Source organism: Myodes glareolus, chromosome 4 (genome assembly GCF_982192425.1).
Source record: "Myodes glareolus chromosome 4, mMyoGla1.1, whole genome shotgun sequence".
Classification (NCBI taxonomy): Eukaryota; Metazoa; Chordata; class Mammalia; order Rodentia; family Cricetidae; genus Myodes; species Myodes glareolus.
This window is the reverse complement of record NC_142029.1, coordinates 8,523,295-8,543,697: the sequence shown is the minus strand read 5'-3', so window position 1 is coordinate 8,543,697 and position 20,403 is coordinate 8,523,295. Positions and strand designations below refer to the sequence as shown.

Here is a 20,403-nt window from a genome sequence, read left to right as displayed (position 1 = left end):
CAAGTGCACGCTTTACATGCTAAGGGATGAGGGCTGGGCACCCAGCTCAGCTGGTTGAGTAGTTGTCACAACATGTACAGAGCCCTGGGTTCCATCTCCCGCCAGCATCCACCAGTCCCGGTGACATGCACCTCCACTGTCTGTACTGGAAGGTGGAGGCGGGAGGGTCAATAGCTCAGTTACCTTCAACTACAAAGCAAGTTTGAGGCCAACCTGGGCTACATGAGATCTGTCTCAAAACAAGCAAGCAAACAAACAAACAACTCAAGAGGATGCTTACAGTGCAGAATTAATTCTGGGTGGGACTGATACACTGTTTCCCTCCCCCCTCTCCAAATGGCCAACTCCCTCTCTTTCTTCCTATTCTACTGTGGTGGGAGCAAGGGTATGCCCATGGAAAGGATCTTGTGCCAATCATTTGGACTCCATGGATATGTTACTAAGTGTCTCACTATCTCTGAGAGGCAGTGATCTGTCAGATATCCCTCTGCTACAGATAGTATTGTATGTGAGTGTCTCCATTCAGCATGGGCACGGTACACAGAGACAACCTTTTGGAGCCAGACTTGACATAGTCCTTAGGGGCTGACTCTCCACTCCATGGACCAACGAAGCCATAAGATAGCTTTAGCTATCCTGTACATCACGAGCTTTGGGGAACTCCTGATATGAGCAACTGTGAGATCCATACCCCACACAATATCCTTCATCTGTGAAAAGAAGATATTCACGTGAAGAAGAAGAGGGACAGAAGTGGGGAGGGGCAAGCAAGGAAGGGCAGGGGGTCTGAGAGGAAATGTGCTCAACATACAATATAGACACGTGGGAGAACTTAAAATAAGCACATACGTGGAAGTATGCCCTTTGTGGAGTCTGTTTTATTTCTTTGTGTTTCGTGGTGTGAGCTCTCAAATCCCTCTGTTTGTGCCCTCCTAGGAGACACTGCCCAGAAGGAGATGACCCCTAGTAAGAAGATCCCTGTCCTTGTGGATGGGGTTGTACTCAATGGGCCTCAAACTGATGTGAAAGCAGGAGAAAAATTTGTTGAAGAAGTCTGCCGGCTTGTCATGGAAGAGGTGGTTTTGAAAGCTACGGACGTCAATGAAAAGGTAAAAAGAAAACACACAGGAAGTCCCAGGAACAGGGAGATGGCTCAGTGGGAAGGCACTTGCTGTGTAAAGGCGAAGACCCGAGTTCGGAAGCCCAGAGACCAAGGGAAACTGGGCACCGTGACATAAATCTGAAGTCCTAGTGTTCCCACAGGAGGGTGGGAGGGAGAAACCGGACACATGGCAGCCACAGGCCGTCAGCCTGGAGTATGCTGAGACCCCCATCTCAAACAAGGAGGAAGAGGAAGACAGACATTTGAAGTTCTCCTTTGATCTCTGCTATGCACGTGTTGTCATTCACACACACACACACACACACACACACACACACACACACGCACAGAATTTCTAAAATCCCAGATATGGTTCCCATATCTGTACGGTGCAGGGTGTTTACACATTAATCTCTCTAGCGCTTTGTAACAGGACGCCGTCACAGACACGGCCACTTCTCTCCTTGGTTTCCACATTACAGCAACTAGGGCCAGGTTGTCTCTGCCCGTGGGGTCTTGTTGAAGGCTGCTTCAGGGCTTGCAGAGCAAGGTCAGGAAATTCAGGAAGAAAGCCCTGCCCTGTTTGGTAGCCTGGATGATATCGACTCCACTCACCAGAATGTGCTTTCTCTTTTCTCGTGAGTCATCTGTTTCACTGGTAGAAATCAGCGAGATGCGAATGACACACACAGACCTACACACATGAACACACACACATTCACCCGGTCATTGCATGAGCCCTAAACAACAGACATGTTATTGTTCCTGTTTTAGAAAGGACTGAGGAAGTGAGGCACATGGGGTCCTATATCTCAACCATATCACCTGGCTTGGCTAGTACAGGCCATTTGGGGCTAAATCCAGATGGAATGGCTTCAGTGTCCACGTTCCTAACTTCTCCACACACCCCAGGACCTCTAACAACTGGTAAACTGCCTCTGATCATCCAATCACGTCTCCTGTTGGAACAGAATTACCAACAAGTGAGCACATAGTAGAGATTTCCCCCAATTATATTAGCAGCAAATAAATGCCATTGATAACTGAGTTTGAAGGTAATGGTATTTATTCTGAAATGCTGGTCACCAATTAGAAAACTAATAGACTCTATTGCTGTGATCTCTGAACATGGACAGAATAGACATGTTCAAGACAAAATTGATTGTGGCAGCTTTTATCCATTCGTGTATTTATGATTTAATATCAGACTTCTCTGCATTTTTATGAAATACCTTGGCTCTTGTTTGCTTAGGAGCATATTTCTCTGCCAGAAAGTTTTGTTTCTATTATTCTTTATGCTTTTAAAATATATTTATTTTTGTGAATTTTATGCATACAATATATAATGTTTTTTGTTTAATTTTTTTACTGTATATGCTTGCATATACATTTAAATATGTGTAGATGTATACATATCTAAATGTGTACCATGTGCATGTAGTACCTACACAGGCCAGAAGGGTGCGGCACTGACGTTATAGAGTGCTGTGAACTGCCCTGTGGGTGCTGGAAATCAAATCCAGGTCCTCTGGAAGAGTAGCCAGCGCTCCTGTGTGTGGAGTCATTTCTCCAGCCCCTCTGCGATACCTTCTCATCACATCCACCCTCGCTGTTCGCTCCGGCTCCTCCCAGACTGCCCCACCACATCCCTCCCAGCATCATGTCATTATCCTCCTCCTTCCTCCCCCTCTTCCTTCCCCCTCCTCTTCTTCTTCCTCCTGTCCTCCCCTTCCTCCTCTTTTCCTTCTTCATTTCTTTTCAGAACCCATTTACTCTAATTTGTGCTTCTGTGTGTAGAGCTGACCATTCACTGGAGCACGGGCAGGATCCACACCTCTAGAGAGAACTGGCTCTTCTTCATGTCTATCAGCTGCCAAAATGTCCTAAGCTAGAGGCGGAGTCTCCTGAGCCCCTCCCCAACCCATACCGGAATGCTGACTGATCTGATTTGATTTTTGAGATAAGATCTGTGTAGCACAGGCTAGCTTCAGTTTGGTCTCTCTTTCCTTGGCCTCTTGAGGACTGGAACTATAAACATGAGGCACAATGTCTGGCTAAATTTGTATTTTTTTTAAAGCTAGGCTTTTTTCAATAATTAAATATTAACTGAATACGAGCTACTTGAAAGGCATTAAACTGAGCCCTCTAGGAAATAAAGAAACATAAGATAAAGGCCCAGCTTCAAACTGAATTTATAATCCAACCAGAAGGGCATACTTTCATTTGTAAAGAGAATGGGGGTCCCTGTGAGAGAGTTGCAAGTGTTGTGCATTTGGGGCAGACCTCTCAGGAGTTCACAGAGGCGCTGGCATGTGGGGGTCAAGTGCAGAGATTCAATTGGTTTAGGAAAGCGGAGAGAGGTTGCGGAGAAGCTTTTGTGGCTAAGAACAGTGAAGAAGCTGGAAGACACATGGCAGAAGGGCAAGATATGCACAGAACAAGGGGATCCCTCTTGTAGAAGAGACTGGAAAGGAGAACTGACAGAAGACAGAAGAGACCCATGGGAGATTCGATGGGAAGGGAACACAGGACTCCCAGCCAAGGTGACTGACGCGGTAGATAGGAAAGCTGTCTGTTCGTTTGCAGTTAGGGCCGGCAGGTGAGCTTTCCTGACAGTATCTTAGTCTTCTCTTACTGAGGACCATCAGGACACCTTTCTAAGATGACCTACAGTGGCGTGCCACACTCTTAGTGACCTCACACTTAGGTGGTCATTCTCAGCCACTTTTTATAAACGGGCATTGTAGCTTATATCCAATAAAGCATACTTCACTTGCTTTGACAAGTCTGGTATCCATGACACCAGAATATATAATCTCAGTACTTGGGGGCTGGAGGATCAAGAGTTCAAGGTCATCCTCCTCAACATAGTAAGTTCAAAGATAGCCTGGACTCTAAAGAGAAACTGTCTCCAAAAGGTGGCAAGGGAGCAGGGAGAGGGTTGATGAGGAGAAGCAGGGTAGTGATGGCAACAAAGCGCTTGTGTGTAAGCACAAGAAACCTGAGTCCCATCCCAGGGCCTGTAATTGAAAGTGTGACATGGAGGTCCATGCTTGTATTCACAGGACAGGGAAAGCCGACAGGAACCCGCTTGGAGCGTTTTCCTAGACAATCCAGCCTGATCAGCAAGTTCTGAGCCAGCGAGACCTTAACTCAGAGGAAAAGGCAGGCAGCTACTAAAGAAGGACTCAAGGCTGTCCTCTGACTTCTGGATTCATGGGTGCACGCTTGTACTCTGCCAAACACACACACACACACACACACACACACACACACACACATCAATTCCACACTCTTCCAGATTGCCTTGTCTTCCCTATAGTTTGCTCATCCCAGGCCCCTCTAGCCCCTGCCATCTACTGCTCTTGCTGACTCTGTAGCTCCTGGGCCCAGGAGATCACGCAGATGGATTCCTGTCATAAGCAACCTCTGAGATAGTTTTCCCTCATCAAAGCTCCCTTGAGACTCATGTGTAGAGCTGTGTATGGCCATTCCTGTGGGTGGTCTCTGGAAGCTTGACTCACCTCAGTCTGCCAGGGAGGTACCATGGGGGTTGAACTCACACCTCTCACATGGCTTGATAGCTCCTCCTGCTTCCTTGCTTCCCACCTCCCTGGCTTCTCACCAGCTTCTGTTCCCTGGCCTCTCGCCTCAGCGTCTCCTCCTCTCTACCACCAAGCTTAAAAGATGTTTGCAGTCCCTCCCTCAGCTTCTTCACCTCCTACCCCTCCACTCCACCAGGATCTCTCCTCCACCCCCACCTCTCTAGTCTCATGTTAGCATCAAGAACAACTCTGTGGTGATGAATTCCATGAGGGCTTGTTGGTCCTTAATTTGGCTTCTCAGCATCATTGGCAGCAAACCCTTCTTTAATGCTCTTTATTCTTGGCTTGGGTCCCACTACACCATACTAGAATGTCTACCTTTTTCTCTTATGGGCGTTCTCCCTGTCAGAAGCCATCTATGCTGTTCCTTACGGGACAGGGTTCTCTAGAGATCCCTGTAGCTTCTTTCTGAGCTGCGAGCACCTGCCGCCTGGTATGTCATCACAGTTAGCCTAGAATTTTCTCCCTGACCCTTTCCAGGAGATTTCTACAGCCTGCCTTGCTATAGCTTTATCTCCCCATCACTCTTCCGTGTCTCCACACATCTCCATTGAGTGTCTTAGGGTAAATGTGCTTACGCCTCACCCTCCCCATCTTCTTATGAGCACCCCCTTCTGTCACCCCGCCACCATTATCAAACTTGCGTCCAGATCCATCTTTACTGGGGGTCTGTGAAGCAGTGATGAGCAAGCTCCATGAATGAACACGCCAAGGCCTCTGCCCCTGGGGGGATGATGCAGGACATACAGATGAGGAAATACCTTGGTGACACCTGCCATGGAAGAAGTTGGGGAGAGTGAGTGTGACTGGGTCACGGGCAGGTGCGAATGCTAAGAGACTAAAGCGCCACTGAGAAAATATTGAAACATTTCAGCAAAGACATACAAAAAGGGAGAGGGGTCACCATGAAAAGAGTTAGGTGAGCGAGACGTCCGAGGCGGAGGATGAAGCATGTGGAGACCTCAGCAGTGTGTGCAAACTTGGTATGTCCATGGAAGGAGGAGGCAAGCAAGCCAGGAGGGAGCAGTACCAGAGAAGAAATGCGGGCAGAGAAGCTGTCCAAGGCAGGGTGGTTTTGTGTCTTCGCGATTTCTCCTACTGAGAGGGGTGTAGCTCATTGGTGGAGCATTTGACTGTGCAATTACTTGATGAATAATGGAGCGGAGGTGAAGGCGTTTGCACAGAAATATATAGTAATGGCTTGAGGGAGCGAGGCCCACTCCGGCAGGGCTGACAGACTGTGTGGGGAAGAGAGGGAGCTAGCTCAGGGAACAGTCGGTGTCTCGCTTACCTCAATGGCTGCCTCTCTCTTCCTTCTGATTTATTTTGTTCTTGCAGCACGCTTCCATGACATCTTTGAAGCACCGTGGGCTGCCTGACCGTCCATCCCACATTATGTCCACCTAGAGCACTGTGACTCATTCCTAAACTCAGCCTGACTCACTCTGGTCTGACACACATCACCAGTCTGATGTTGTTTCTCGGAGATCTGAGTGAACCTCTCCCGTCCTAGCTGTATCCACCCTGCCCTCACAGCTCCTTTCATGGTGGCCTGCAGCCTCAGCAACTTTAAATCCCTCAGTCTTCTGCTCCTTTGGAGCTCCCTGGGGGCGGAGTCCTGGCTCCTCCCATACCCCCAATCCTGGGCTCTACTGGGAACTTAGTTAACCAAGAACTGTCACTCAATCTCCAGGTGTGTGAGTGGCAGCCCCCTGAGCAGCTGAGGCAGCTCCTCGATCTGGAGATGAGAGACACAGGAGAGTCACAGGACAAGCTGCTGAGACTCTGCCGAGATGTCATCCACTTCAGCGTCAAAACCAGTAAGGCCTTGTCATGTCCCTGATGTTCGCCTCTTAGTGAAAGCAATGGTGCCAATGTCCAAGGAACAGGAGCCCTGGGTCCAAGGAATCTTGGCTCGGATGGAGATTTCTACATGGGTCCCTTTAATCCCTACTGAAGATTGTCTTCAGGATCAAAGACTTGATAGGGAATCTGTTAATGTCAGAACCTTGTAAACACTGACTCTCCCTGGTCAGTCTCCATCCTCCATTTGTAGCCAAGATGGTGTACTAAAGTTTCTACGAATTAGTTATTAAACTGGCAAGTTATTGTGATTGTATGACTATGTTATGGGACTTGAATTTTTTTTCCTGTGACCTGGAGTATGCGAAAGGTAGGAGGAGGAAGTAGAGGAGGAAAAGCGAAATAAAAAGTTTAAAAGTCAGCTTATTTATATGTTGGTTTACTCTTGGCAACTGCTCATTGCCAACTCATATGATCAAATCTGTCAGAATCAAAACCTTTAGGTAGACCTAAGAGAAATATGATGGTTGTGGATATAGCCCTGGTGGTAGAGTGCTCGCCCAGCATGCACAAGGCCTTGGATTCTTCCCAGAATGGCGTAAACCAGGCAGAGTGGTGCACAGCTGTAGTCCCAGCCCTCAGAGGGAAGTAGGAAGATCAGGAGTTCAAGGTCATCCTCAGCTACGTAGTGAGTTCAAGGCTAGCCTGGACTACTTTGAGACTGAGTTTTTGAGACTCAGTAAAGTAAAAAAAAAAAAAATTAAGAGTAAAAGAAAACACACTAAATGTCAGGTTTTGTTGTGATTTTCACGTGACTGCCATCACTATTGTGGCTTTCAGTAAACAGTGACATTGTGTCACTAAAAGTAGTTTGATTGTTACCACACGATGAATGAAGAGGTTTCAAAGTGGGGGGTGGGCTGATTTTCTAAAATATGCACATCTCCCTGTGCTAAGGAGGTAATCTGGAGTCTTAATCTCCACAGGCATTATGCTCTGCGAATTCTGACATTGGACTAAATTTAGTGGAAAGAACGCCATAAAATCCTGGCTAAAAATAATTGGATTAAGTTCCCTTGGGAAAGCCTGGTGCATATATCTAAAACTCAGTTAGAATTTCCTAAGCAGGAATGCCTGCTTCATTATTATAGCTCCTGTCAGAAGTCTAGAGTGACATTTAATGCCGTAGATTGTTTTCAGTTTACTGTGTATTTTCCATAATGTTACCATGGAAATCAATCATAAATTAACACAGAACTTTAAAAAATCCTATTAAAATTACTTGTAGCGATGTCTGGTTGTCTCTGCCGTTCAGAGGCAGTTTTCCATGCTTGAAAAGGCGTTTACTTTCATTTGGGTTTTCTTTATTGAACTCATGGTTGAAAGGGAGAGGGGGGAAAAACCCACATTAAATTCTATCACCAAGCCAGTTTTCCACACATTCCGAATTAGAAAGGCCTCTGCCTTTGTGCTTTGTGTCATGCTGTGCTTCTTACGCCTGAGAATGCCAAGCCAGTTAGCCTGGTGCTTGGTGTGAATATTCACACTTGGAAAGCTGGGGATTTTTAGGAGACCTTTTAAAGGAGGAGACAGATATGGAGAGAGGGAGGGAGGGAGGGAGGGAAGGAGGGGGTGGGGAAAGACTAGACAGGAAGTTCTGACTCCATGATGGAGTTTTAAAGAGATGGCCTTTGAAGTGGTTGAATCCGGAAGTGTAGGAATTGAGTCCCAGCTGGTACTCCATCTGTTTCATGCTAGACAAGCTGTGTAGCAGGAGGACCAGAAAGGCCACGCCTGGGCTGTCACAGTAGGCGGACATTTGGAGGTTGTGACACTCGGAGGGAGGGACAGACGGTGCTAAGACCCATTTCTCCAGGGCTTGGGTCGATGTAGATGGAAAAAGTGAACAGAGGTTGAAGCAAAGCTCAAATCTCTCCAGTTTCACTGAGAAATCTTGTCTTGGAGAAAGAGTTACGCCAAAGCCCGTCATGGGTGGGCATACAGTGCCTCTGATAACAGGCTTGCCATGCAAGCCGGGCAACTAGAGTTTTGCCCTCCTGGATCCCATGTTAAAAAGCAAGATGAGGCTTCACACACCGGTAATCCCAGCTCTGGGACCTCACAGCACCACTGGCCAGCCAGTCTAGCTGAGTGGACAAGTGTGAGGTTGAATAAGAGACCCCCTCTTAAAAGGAAGGTGGAGAAAAACTGAGAAAGACACCCACCGCCAACCTCTGACCTATAAGAGCATGCACACTTTTATGTACACACACACACACATAAACACACACACACACACATGAATATGTACACAAATGCACACACAGAAAAGGAGCTTCAACACTTTTCCTTGTATCTATATTAAGTATTTTAAAAATTGAAGTGTAATTAATTACATGTAATAAGGAATATAAATATGGCTCACTCAGCTTATAGCCAGGAGGCTCAAACCATTTCTAGGACCCAGAGGCCCCTTGTACCACTGCCTGGTTAAAAAGCCCTTCCTTGAGGTACCAAAACCTTACCTCTATTCTACAGATGTCAATGCTGATTGTCCTTTAAGTGGAACCACACTGTGCTGACCTTTATGTGCCCAGCTGCTCTCCTAGTCTGCAGGAGCCACTGGCACACCATTGCTGTGTAAGGAAGTACTTTGTTTTCCATTTACAGACCATCCAAGATTTTTTAACCAGTTGTATGCTGGTCTTGATTACTACTCCTTGGCGGCCCGGATTCTAACAGAAGCTCTGAACCCAAGCATGTAAGTACTGTGCGGCTGGCAGTGAGCGATGGATGTTAACTCTGGAAGTTGGTTTCATAAATTTCACTGTAATGATTTGTTTTGCGAAGTCTAACCATTAGAAATGTCATAGTCCTAGGACTCCAAGCCATATTGGAGGAGGTGTTTTCTGCAGGTGGAGCTAAGAGATAATGCCGGGCATGCCTATCAATCAAACAGGAGAAACCTGGTGCAGCCACTCTCCACTAACTCCTGCATAAGAAGTCATGTCTGTGCTAGCTATTAGAGACAAAATAGAAACAAGCCTTGGGACAAGGGGATGACTCACTTGGGAAAGTGCTTGCCTCACCAGCGTGAGGACCTTAGTACGGCCATCAGAACCCAGTAAGAATACTGATACAGGCTTGTCATCCCAGCTCTGGGAGCCAGACATAGGAGGTCTGCCTAACCTACTTGGTGAACTCTAGGCCAGTGAGAGATCCTGCTGCCTCAAACAACAAGTAGATGGCTCCTGAGGAGCCATGTCCAAAGCTGTCCTCTGATTTACACACACACATACACACACACACACACACACACACACACACACACACACACACCTACTTTTGATGGTGTTCTTGGAAATGACAAAGTCTGGTGAAAGAAAGGCACGTCCTAAATGGCCTTAACGTGGATGGATGTAAAATCCAAACTCATCCTTGAGAGACAGGTGTGTTATACTATTAACATAAAAGGAGGAATGTTTCCTAGTTAGTTCCAGGAAAGTCTCTGAGAAAAGGGGTCAGCTAAGAGTAGGGTGGGTAAGAGTTAACCCCGTGAAGTTCAGAGGGACACGTTCCAAGTGGTGGGAGCAGCATGTATGAAGGGCCTGTGGTGGGAGGCAGCGAGCCACAGTGAGAACAGCATGTACAAGGGTCCTGTGGTGGGAGGCAGCATGCCACTCTATGAGGAAAGGTCAGCGTGGGGGTAGCCGACAGAGTGACAGGGTTTATAGCAGGAAACAAGACCAGAGAGACCAAGAGAAAAAACATGTTGACCCTGTGGAACATGCTTATGAATCATTCCACATACATAGGAAGCTCTTGCAAGTCGACATTATTTGGTGACATTTGCAGTCTAAAAATTTTTTTTTTTGCTGAGGACTGGGGAGATGACTCAGTGAGTAAGCTTGACAACCTGAGTTGTTCAGAATCTGTGAACTCACATAAAAGCCAGATGAAGGAACACAAATGTCTAAAACCCAGCGCATCTGTGGGAAATGTAAGGGAGGGGCAAGATGATCCCTAGAAACTACTGGGCCAATATGGTTTAAGCTGGGGTGTCTCAAAGTGGAAGGAGAGGATGAATATGGAGAGATTGTCCTCTGATCTTCATGTGCTCATTATACCACACATAGACACACACACACACACACACACACACACACACACACACACGCTGAAGTATCAAAGCAGACTAGACAGGATGAATTAAGAGGGTATTTCCTTTGCCAAAGGAGAGATGGTAGCAGTTTGGATTCTGACTGAAGTAGAAGTGGAAAGAATTGGGGAAAACCGGTTGCGAAGACAAAGCCTGAACGCAGGGCTCTGCCATGGCAGTGCTTGGTAGACAAGCGTGAGGACCTGAGTGGGAGCCTCAGTACCCACTTGTAGTCCCAGCACTGAGCAGGTGGAGGGAGATGAATCCCTGGCCTTCGGTGATCAGCCGACATAGTCATACAGGCAAGCCCAGGTCCCTGTCCTTGTCCCCCAAACCACCTTTGGCCTTCTCAAACACATGTGTATATGCACACGTATATCTGTACACACAGGGTTAGTCATACACATATGTACACACACTTAGAAGATGACATACATGTAAAGGGGTGGATAAGTGTTAGATCTTGGAAATGAGACTTAGGAAGAGATTTCTTAGCTAATGCCTAAGCTCCCAGCCTTTGTGACTGGGTTCATGGCTGTGCTATTAAATGGTACAAAACATGGGACGAGAGCATCAGTTTTCAACGGTGCAGTGGATGAGGCAATACCGAAATTTCCATTTCAGGTGTGGGTCTTCACAGCCGCAAGGACTTTAAGATAGTGAAGCATACTGAGAGATCTCTGGACCTGGAATTCTGATACAGATTTTAAGAGCTGTAAATGTGAAAGAGATGGGGAAGAGGGGAGGAAAAGTGGTTAAATGGTGGGCATGGATGAGGCTCCCCAAGCTAGTGATTCCCACTTGGAATTAACTTAAGAATCCCCTGGCTTCCACGCAGACTAATAAGACACCTATGCTGTGCAGGTTTAGTGGCTTCAGGGAGCAGCCAGGATGGAAAAACCACAACACAAGGGCAAACAGAGTGAGGAGAGAAGGGGACTCAGGACCTTGGGAACATGATATGATGATATCTAGTCTTTAATGGTTAAAAGGGAGAGACTCAACCATGATGGAGGGAGGGAAAGGGTGAACCAAGAGTGTAGGTATGGAAGCCGTGGAAGAGGGTGTGTACAGCACAGGGTGGCGTTGAGCAGATCACCAAGGTGAAGGCTGACAATTCCTGAATTACTGACATAGATGTCGGGGTGAAGTCACAGCCATGACGGTGTCTCCATGGAGGGAAGACGTAGGCACTGGGCTCCTAGGCACTGGGCTCCGGGGTGGAAGGCTCAGTAGTAGATTATCAGAAAGAACAACCGAGTTTCACTCTTCAGCTCTCTCCTGGCAGAGTTCGATAACTCCTTACCTGAGTTATTCAACCTGGCACATCTAGAGGTCTATGATGTGAACCCTGCTGCCCTACTGGAGCATCCTCTCACCATGTGCCCACCCCCTGTGTGTTCTATACCCTCTTCTCCATCTGCATGCCCATTGACAGTGCAGAGGTGATCTAATTTTTAGTAATAGGTTTACAACAAATTGAGTGATTATTTTTATCCATATTTCAGCTCCTATATACAGCCTTTCACACGTTCTGTGTGTGTGTAAACTGATTTCGCACCATGGCTAGAAATAGAGAACTCAACACCTGTAGAGTGTTTGACACGCAGACAGACATAACACAGTAGGCATTTGGTTCTTTTGCCTTTGTTCCAGAACTGTTAAAATAGTTGTATCAAAAAAAATCTACAACTGGAAATTTAAACACATCTACTTAGCCTACATATTAGAGTATACATTTATTCAGATGCAATTTAATATAGTCACCTAATTATAAAGGAGGTTGGGATGTTCAGCCACTTAGTTATCTGGAGGAAGAAGATACTTACACATTACGTAACCAGGCACCATAGCTGATGGAATTTGGGACACTGCTCTGGAACTGGGGAGCTATTCTGGCTGGAGTGCACAGAGCAGGTTGTTATTGAGCACATGGGATCATCATGAGGGATTGGAGAGTGAGGGAAGAGCAGGGAGGGTGAAGGATGCAAGTCAGACTGTCACACAGGCTCAGTGACAGTCTCCACTAACCCCAGAGAAATCTCTACAAGGACCAGGCATCAAGGATAGATGCGAAAGGGAGTGGGGCTATAATGCAATTCCTTCAGCTGAGGTGAAGGCCACCATAGCAAGGCTCTCTGATGATGGTACCTGGCCTAGAGCAGGAAATCAGGTCAGTAAAACCATTACACAATGAGAGATACTCATAGAACGCTTTATATCTGTGCAGGTATAGCTAATGTGGCAGAAGAAGTCATGTTCAGGATGCAGAGCCCCTGTGTAGAGATAGTGTGCTCATGGTAATGACCCAGACAAATATGGTTACCCAGATGATAGCTTCTCTTTAGTTAGCATCAATAGCTAACATCCTAAGTATCCAAACAAAGGAATGGCCTTTTCTCATGGCTGACACACAGATGATGCTCAGTCCTCTTCTCCATTCATGGAATTGAAGGTTCCTGAAGTAGCTGGCATAAGGCTACCAGCTATGGACTAATAATATCCCCAAAGAAGACTTCTCCAGGTCCAAGGGATAGATCTGCAGAGACTTCCTCCACTTGGTAGCCATTGGGTTTCAGGACCTCTCTCTGTGCATTTCTCTCGGGACCCCAAAGGGATGTTTTGACTCTAGTCATAGAAGTGAAGTGTTTTTTATATCTGTCTAGTTATACGTATGAGGTGTCCCCAGTGTTTCTGTTAGTGGAAGAGGCGGTTCTGAAGAAAATGATTGAATGTATTGGCTGGAAAGAAGGGGATGGAATATTTAATCCAGGTGAGTACCTTTGGTGACCTCCATCACCCTTCCACTTGGAGCATCTAAACATCTATTCAGTTAGGGAACCTCTCCTTGCAGACTTGCACATGACCAGAAAGTTGACTTACCGTGGAGCTGACACCTTTTCATAGCGTGGTTGAAATTAGCATAAATGCATACTTAGCAAAAGAGATGTCACAATTTAGGACTTACATAGCTACACTTAAGGTTTTTAGCTAGCATGAAGGCATTCCTCAGCTGCTGGGAGCTTACAGAGATACGTCCCTCTACGTTTGTCAGACAATGTTTCCTCAGGTTTCTGAACCATCTAGGTTTATTCTACAGAGTTTTTCTAGGGCTGGAGACAAGCATGTGTTTCCATTTCAGTTTCACCAGAGAGGCGACAGACAGAGTGACAGACAGGATGTTGTAAACAACACAGCTTTGGATGCTCCTGCTAAGTTCAGGCCCAAAGATTGAAAGTTTTAGTTTGGAAAAAAAAAAAGTCCTGAGCGAAAAGGATAGGCCTAAATTTCCCTCTTTTCTGAGATAAAAAGCTCGGAAATTGTGAATATCTAGGAGACTATGAATGGGGCACTTGGGGTGTTTGGGTGACTCTCACAGTGAATTTTTCTTAGACAAGGGTAGTCCTAGCTGTCCATTGTTCCCCGTCTATTCACTTCTTTGGGTGTTAAGACCTCATGCTGTAAATCTAACATTTAAATTTTGTCTTTGCAGGTGGCTCAGTGTCCAATATGTGTGCAATGAATTTAGCTAGATACAGATACTACCCTGATGTTAAGGAGAAGGGCCTGTCTGGTTTGCCAAGATTAATCCTTTTCACATCGGCAGAGGTAAAGCATTATTTTTGATGCTGGATTCATTTTTCTTCTTGAGAATGTGTTAGCCAAGAGGGTTCATTTGCCTGAGGACTCCTGTTGTGATTTTTATCGTATCTACATGTGATTGATTTATGCTACATATGATGTATCATTTTATTTTCAAAGGAAAATCAGATTATTCTGGTTTGATGACTCCTGGCCACTCAATTTTGGTACAGCAACCTCATTTAAAGTTCATAGTCTAACCACAGGGTGCCCATACCCAGTGAATACACATCCACCTACCGCAACCCTTATACCTCGGGCTTCGGGGGCATCATGGAAGGGGGTGGAAAGATTGTAAAGGCCAGAGGACCAGGATGTCTGCCATAGACCGCATCTCCTACATCTAACAAGGAGCTGCACTCATGAAATCTCAGTGGTATACTTGCCTAGGCAAGATCTTCAGCATGACAATGTCAGTTGCGTGTTAATATAGATGGGGGAGATCTTCCAAGATCCCACTCCTGGATGAAGTTAATAGCTGCTATCCTCTCCAGGGACAAATTCTAGTCTTTAGTGGTCAGCACTAACCACATGTGCACATGCACAGGAGTAGATGGACACAGCAAGGTGTGTATGTGTGTGTGTGTGTGCGTGTGTGTGTGTACGTGTGTGTGTGTGTACAGATTTCACTTGAAGGGCCAGCTCTCTCTTTCTTTCTGTGAATCTTTGCCTTGAGTGTCTTGCTTTATTGGAACTCAGATCATGACTGGTGTCAGATGTGTTCTCTGCTTACAATTCCTAGCAACGTTGCTTTGATTGAGTAGTGTAAGGAATTTCTTTCTTTTCAAGATAGAGAGGAAGGCAGGGAATTCAGTAACAACTGATGTCATTTGGACCACAATCGCACATGCATGCACACACACATACAATCACATGCACACACAGAGAGACGAACATACAGTGACACACAATACAATCCTGTGTCTCCAGAGTTCTTACATCTTCCCTGAGGTTCATGGGAAGGGTGTGGACGAGTACATGGGCATTGAACTAGGCCACCCCGGTTTGATTCCAGTCTCCAGCGCACATTTTCGGAGTGACCTTAGCAAAGGTGGTTGTCACCTTTGGACTTTGCTTTCCTAATTTGTGAAACAGTACATCAGTTGCCCTTTGCCTCAAATTACCCCCAAACCCAGAAGTCTGGAACTTCAGCTGTGTGACCTATTCTTAGTCTCTTTTCACCTTGCAGGTTGTGCCATTCATGTCTGGGCTCTTTGACATGGTTGGTACAGAAGTGGCCCAGTAGGGTGGTCCCAGTGACCCCTCTCTACCCTGGATGCCCTGTGCACAGTGTATTCTAACAGGCAGTGCAAGCCCTCCCTGAGAAAGCTGAGAACATACCAGTCACTGAGTTCTAGAGTTAGAACCCGTGCATTCTCCATCTAGACTCATTTTCGTAGCAAAGCCAAATACATTTTGGACCATGATCCAAAGGCAGAAAAAGTAGAATCTGATGCTGAGTGCAAGGTCTCCTTAAGCATCTGGAGCAGGGTTCCATGAGCAATGGACCCATGAAAGCAATCCAACAGCCATACAGTGCTCGTCAAAGAGTAGATGCTTTCAAAGACAGAATGGGTTATTGCCTGTAAAGTGGGTTCTGGCCCATATTAGAAGAAGTAGCCATTATCAATGAGAGGAGAGAGAGCCAGTCCCAGTGAGATGGTTAGAAATAGATGGTCCAGACTAAGGGCAGTCTTGCCTGAAAGAGGCCTGTCCCCCTGTATTCTACTTCTGTGTATTTCCTGTGGGAACATTTGTTCATTCCCAGGTTAGAACCACTAGCTATTCTGTCAAAAGCTTGAGGCGGTCTCCCATCCAAGTACTAACCAAGCCTGGCTTTGCTTAGCTTCCAAGGTTAGGCAAGACAGGACACAAACACTTGAAGGAGGAAAGTGGAATGCTAGGCCTGGAAGGGTAGGAGTGGGTGGGGAGGAGTGGAGGAGCAAGACCCGCCCAAACAAAGCATGTAGGAAAACCTGAAGAGGAGACTTGTTACTTTTTATCCTACTTAAAATAGGAGCAACAACAACAACAACAACAACAAAAAGAAACGAAGTAAAATCTGAGCCTTGTCTGTGACTTCCAATCAAGTGTTGTGGTTTCCTCCTGCCTTTGGCTCTGGGTAGCTCTGCATTGACAGCAGAGCAGGAGCCAAGGTGGCAGGTCCCTTTGAAGACTCACCTAGGTGGTACATCACCATCAGCATCTCACCTTGGGCACTATGGTTCTTCATAAGCTGTGTCTTCTGGAGGCAGAGGAGGATGTCTGGAACGGAGAATACTTACGCACCTGGGATTATTGTGGGACAGGGTTTCCCTCCCTCTGTTGCAGGCCAATCTCTTTGAGACTTAGAGACCCAAGTCCTTGGAGATCCCGTGCTGTTTCATCTCCTGGGCAGGCTGAGGGAGGCCTGCTCCTGCTTTCTGCTCCATGCCTTTCCTCACTCTCTGTCCTCACTTGGTTTAACACTTTTTTACTAGTCTTTTTATGGAAGAGATGCCCCAGAAAAAGGAGGAGGTTTAATGGAGGCTGAAAACGAAGATGGCAATGGGGATGATGGGTACCCCGGTTGAAGGGGTAAGAAGACCCTGGGTTCTTAACTTGTTATGAAGTCAGAACTCAGTAGTTGTCTTCCCAGTCTCCCAGGAGGCATGGGTGGCTGGCATGCCAACAGAAATTGGGTCCAGAAAATCAAAGAACAGGATATAAACCCCATCTGTGTGAGCTCACTTTTCCCTTGAATCGTTCATAGAGAGTCAACCATTCTACCCTGATGCTACCCACAGCTTCTTCCTTTCCCTAATCGGGGTCAGAGCATCTGCATTGCTTTAATTTCTATTTTAATGACCATCCCTTTATTGCTTATTAAACAATCCAGCCATTGTTTAGTTAGGAACAGAATTACTCAACGTTGTACTGAGTCAAGCTCTCAATGCTTAGGAGAGACATTGGTTGCACATCGTTGATTGCTTTTAGTTTCGTTAGAGGACACTCAGCAGCCCACAATCTCTTCATGGTTCAATCAGTTTCTTTTTTATTTTCACACTGGCCACTTCTCTTGTGCCTTGGATTATGGAATGTGTGTATCTAGCACAAAAGGTGTTTCTGCACACTCCCCTTTCCGTCTGTAGTTCGCCTCTTGCTATTTCCCAGCAAGGCCATCACAGTAGACTCCCGAGCTGTCACCACATCCGCGATAGCCTCTCCAGTGCTGCAAGGAGATCAAAGTAAAGGAGACATTTGGAGAGAAGTCAGGAAATTTAAGGGTTGTGACTTGGTTAGAACTTCACTGTGAGCGTCTTGAGTGCACAGTGATCATGGGGTTTTGAGGTTTATGAGCAGAGTAAATTATTTTTAGAACCAGCACAAAACAGAGATCACTGTCTGGCACTACAAGATGAGGGCCAACAAAACCCCTTAACTTCCAGGCAGTTCCTCCCGAACATGGTTGACACTAGAAAAGAAGGCGCGAGTGTAGGATGCTTGTCTCAGACTGGTCCTCCTTCAGGCTTGTACCTTAGGGCTTCCCTGGTGAGCTATTTGTCTGGAATGCAAGAATGAACAGCTACCCACCCCAGAGAGGGCACATATGCCACAGCAAAGACACAATGCCACAAAGTCTAACTGGTGAGACAGTGGACTTACTGGGTTTACTTAAAGGGGCATGGGTGGTGGGTAAGGTGTTGCATCCATCCGGGAACATCCATGCCCCAAAGTCAACAGCATCTGAAAAGTCAGCCCAGCAAGGTGGGACTCCTGAAAGCTTACTCCCTGGGGCAGGCTGTCAGGTGACTCAGCTATCCGTAGAGTCTCCTCTTCCGGCAACAGTCAGCACTCTTATAACTTTGAAGAGGGACCTCATGAATGTCCGAAGTTTCAGGAGCTCTCTGGGTCTTGTTGGTTTCCCTTATGTATTTCCCGAGCCTTAACGGAATGTTTTTGGTCAGAGGGAATAGCTACCTAACACGCCCTGAGCTGGAATGGGATGGATCCATTCCCAACAGAAAACAAGTACCCTTTTAGATGTAGTGTAGACCTTGAGTGAAGGTCATCCATCTTGGTTGACCCTGGCACCATTAGGCATGGGTCTAATTTTATAATCTTGGAGAAATCTTCAGAATATTTCTGCTCTCCCTCCCTGAAAGGATAACACTGATAAACTCTGCTCTCTTTACATCAAAATGTGAGCATCAAATTAGTCTGCGCTAGACCCATTGCATTCAGGACACAGGACACAGGACACATCAAGGTGAAATCGTAATTCATCCTGAAATCCAAGATCACAGGGAAAACATCCAAGGGCACGGAAAAAGCATCCTCACGAGACCCGGAAAGCACAACTTCAGCTCAGGGCTGACTTTCATGTTGTCACTTGTTTGTTGCTTCATCTTCATGGAAACTGGTACCCGCTGGGGGTGGGGATGCCTTCTGTGGATTTACAAAGCCTGTGGGGAGTCTGGGTTTTAGAATGCCCATTTATCTTTGGCTAGTCATGAGAACAACCACCGTTTACTTAAAAATGCAGTTATTAGTTCTCAGGTCAGGCCATGGGTTTCCCTTCCCCCTCAACTACTCAACATATCTGAAGTGCCATTGTGTCTGGCTTTTAGTCGGTACACACACACACACACACACACAGACACTCAGACACACACACACACACACACACACACACACACACACATACAATCTGTTCCTCTGCATTGGAGGGTGATACCGGATTGTTCCTGGCCCCAATGTCCCAATGTCCTGGGCGTTAGCGCCATGACCTTTGTTCTGATCCTGAGTCTGGATTTTGTTTAGTTGGAGACAATGTGCTGTTTCTCATGGAGAGGGGGCTATGGCTTTCCTTACAGCCGCATGTCGCTGGGGGCAGGCTAGCATTTATCATTAGGAAATCAATAGCTGTTCGGCTGGCAGAGCCTTCATCTCTGGTGAGAAATAATTCACCCCGGCTGTGTCACCTTAGCTACGGCAGGCACGCTACCTCCAGTCAGCCCGGCTGCTGTAGCCAGTAGACATTAATTACATTTTTTAATGTACATTATTGCTGTCCGATATGCATATGTTCTGTGACACCCTGAAATAAATACATCCTGCGGGCACTTGGGATGTGTCCTGCTTGATATTTGGAAATTAATTATTTAGGATGGTCCCATTTCTCCTGGTGGCACGATTCCTTCTGCATTTTATTTTTACTGGGTTTAAAAAAAGAACTTCCCATTTGACAAAAGGAGGGAAAAATTACCACATTTGAGGGAATATATCAAGTTAAGTGTGAAGGCATGACTATTCTTCTAATGCATTCATCCTTACAAATTAAAACAACATTTTTTGACAATAATGTTCCTTATTGCCTTTGTTTTTCTGTCATGAAAAAAAATGAATTGACCACCTGTCCCCCCTTCATACACAAAGAACAGCATCTTCAGTGTATGAGTGCTAATTATGTTGTAGGCTTTGAGTGCCAAGGGTAGAAGCTTAACTGTCTCCAGCCTTGTCAGTGTGTGTTGATAAGAAAGAGGCTACACCTGCCAAACCAACATTGACTTCCTCTGGCCATGACGGAGCACACTTGCTACCTCCCAGCGTCACTTCGGTTCATGTGATGTCAGCCATATTCCTATAGGTCTGATTTCAGCCTTGCTCCCCCTGTTAAAAACTGGGCAAGAGTCTGACCTCTGCTTCTAACCCCATCAGGTTTTCCCTAGGAAACAGTTAAACAGAAAAGTTTGTCCCTTTTGAGGTGGCATTTTGTCTCTCCTCAGAGGGTTTCCAGTTGGCGGTAGACCAGATTCTAAGCTTCCACGAGCTCACACATGACAAGAGTATCAACAGAAACTTTTCTTAATCTTACAGATGCCCAGAGCCTCCAGGGACCATGTTTGTGCCATGCATTAAGCCGGGTTCACATGTCAACCTGTTTCTTTCTCTAATAAGCTGATAGCATAGGCTTTATTGACATGATGCTTTCTGGATTGGCAAACCCAGTCTTCAAGAGTTCATTATTTAAGGTTTCAAAAATGCCACCTTCTTGACCCTGAAGTCAGCGGTCTCTGCCATTCCATTAAGCACTTCAGTTCAATTATCAT

General features: G+C 46.2%; 1 protein-coding gene across 1 annotated transcript in view; it reads left to right on the top strand.

Moving 5' to 3' along the window:
• The first annotated feature begins 940 nt into the window (after window positions 1-940).
• Window positions 941-20,403, top strand: part of Gadl1 (GAD like acidic amino acid decarboxylase 1) — a 143,985-nt gene continuing 124,522 nt past the window's right edge. Inside the window, exons 1-5 of the mRNA XM_048423714.3 lie at window positions 941-1,109; window positions 6,401-6,527; window positions 9,181-9,271; window positions 13,336-13,442; window positions 14,163-14,278. Coding sequence (XP_048279671.3) covers window positions 957-1,109; window positions 6,401-6,527; window positions 9,181-9,271; window positions 13,336-13,442; window positions 14,163-14,278 — 594 coding nt within the window. The 5' untranslated portion in view covers window positions 941-956. The remainder of the gene's footprint in view (window positions 1,110-6,400; window positions 6,528-9,180; window positions 9,272-13,335; window positions 13,443-14,162; window positions 14,279-20,403) is intronic.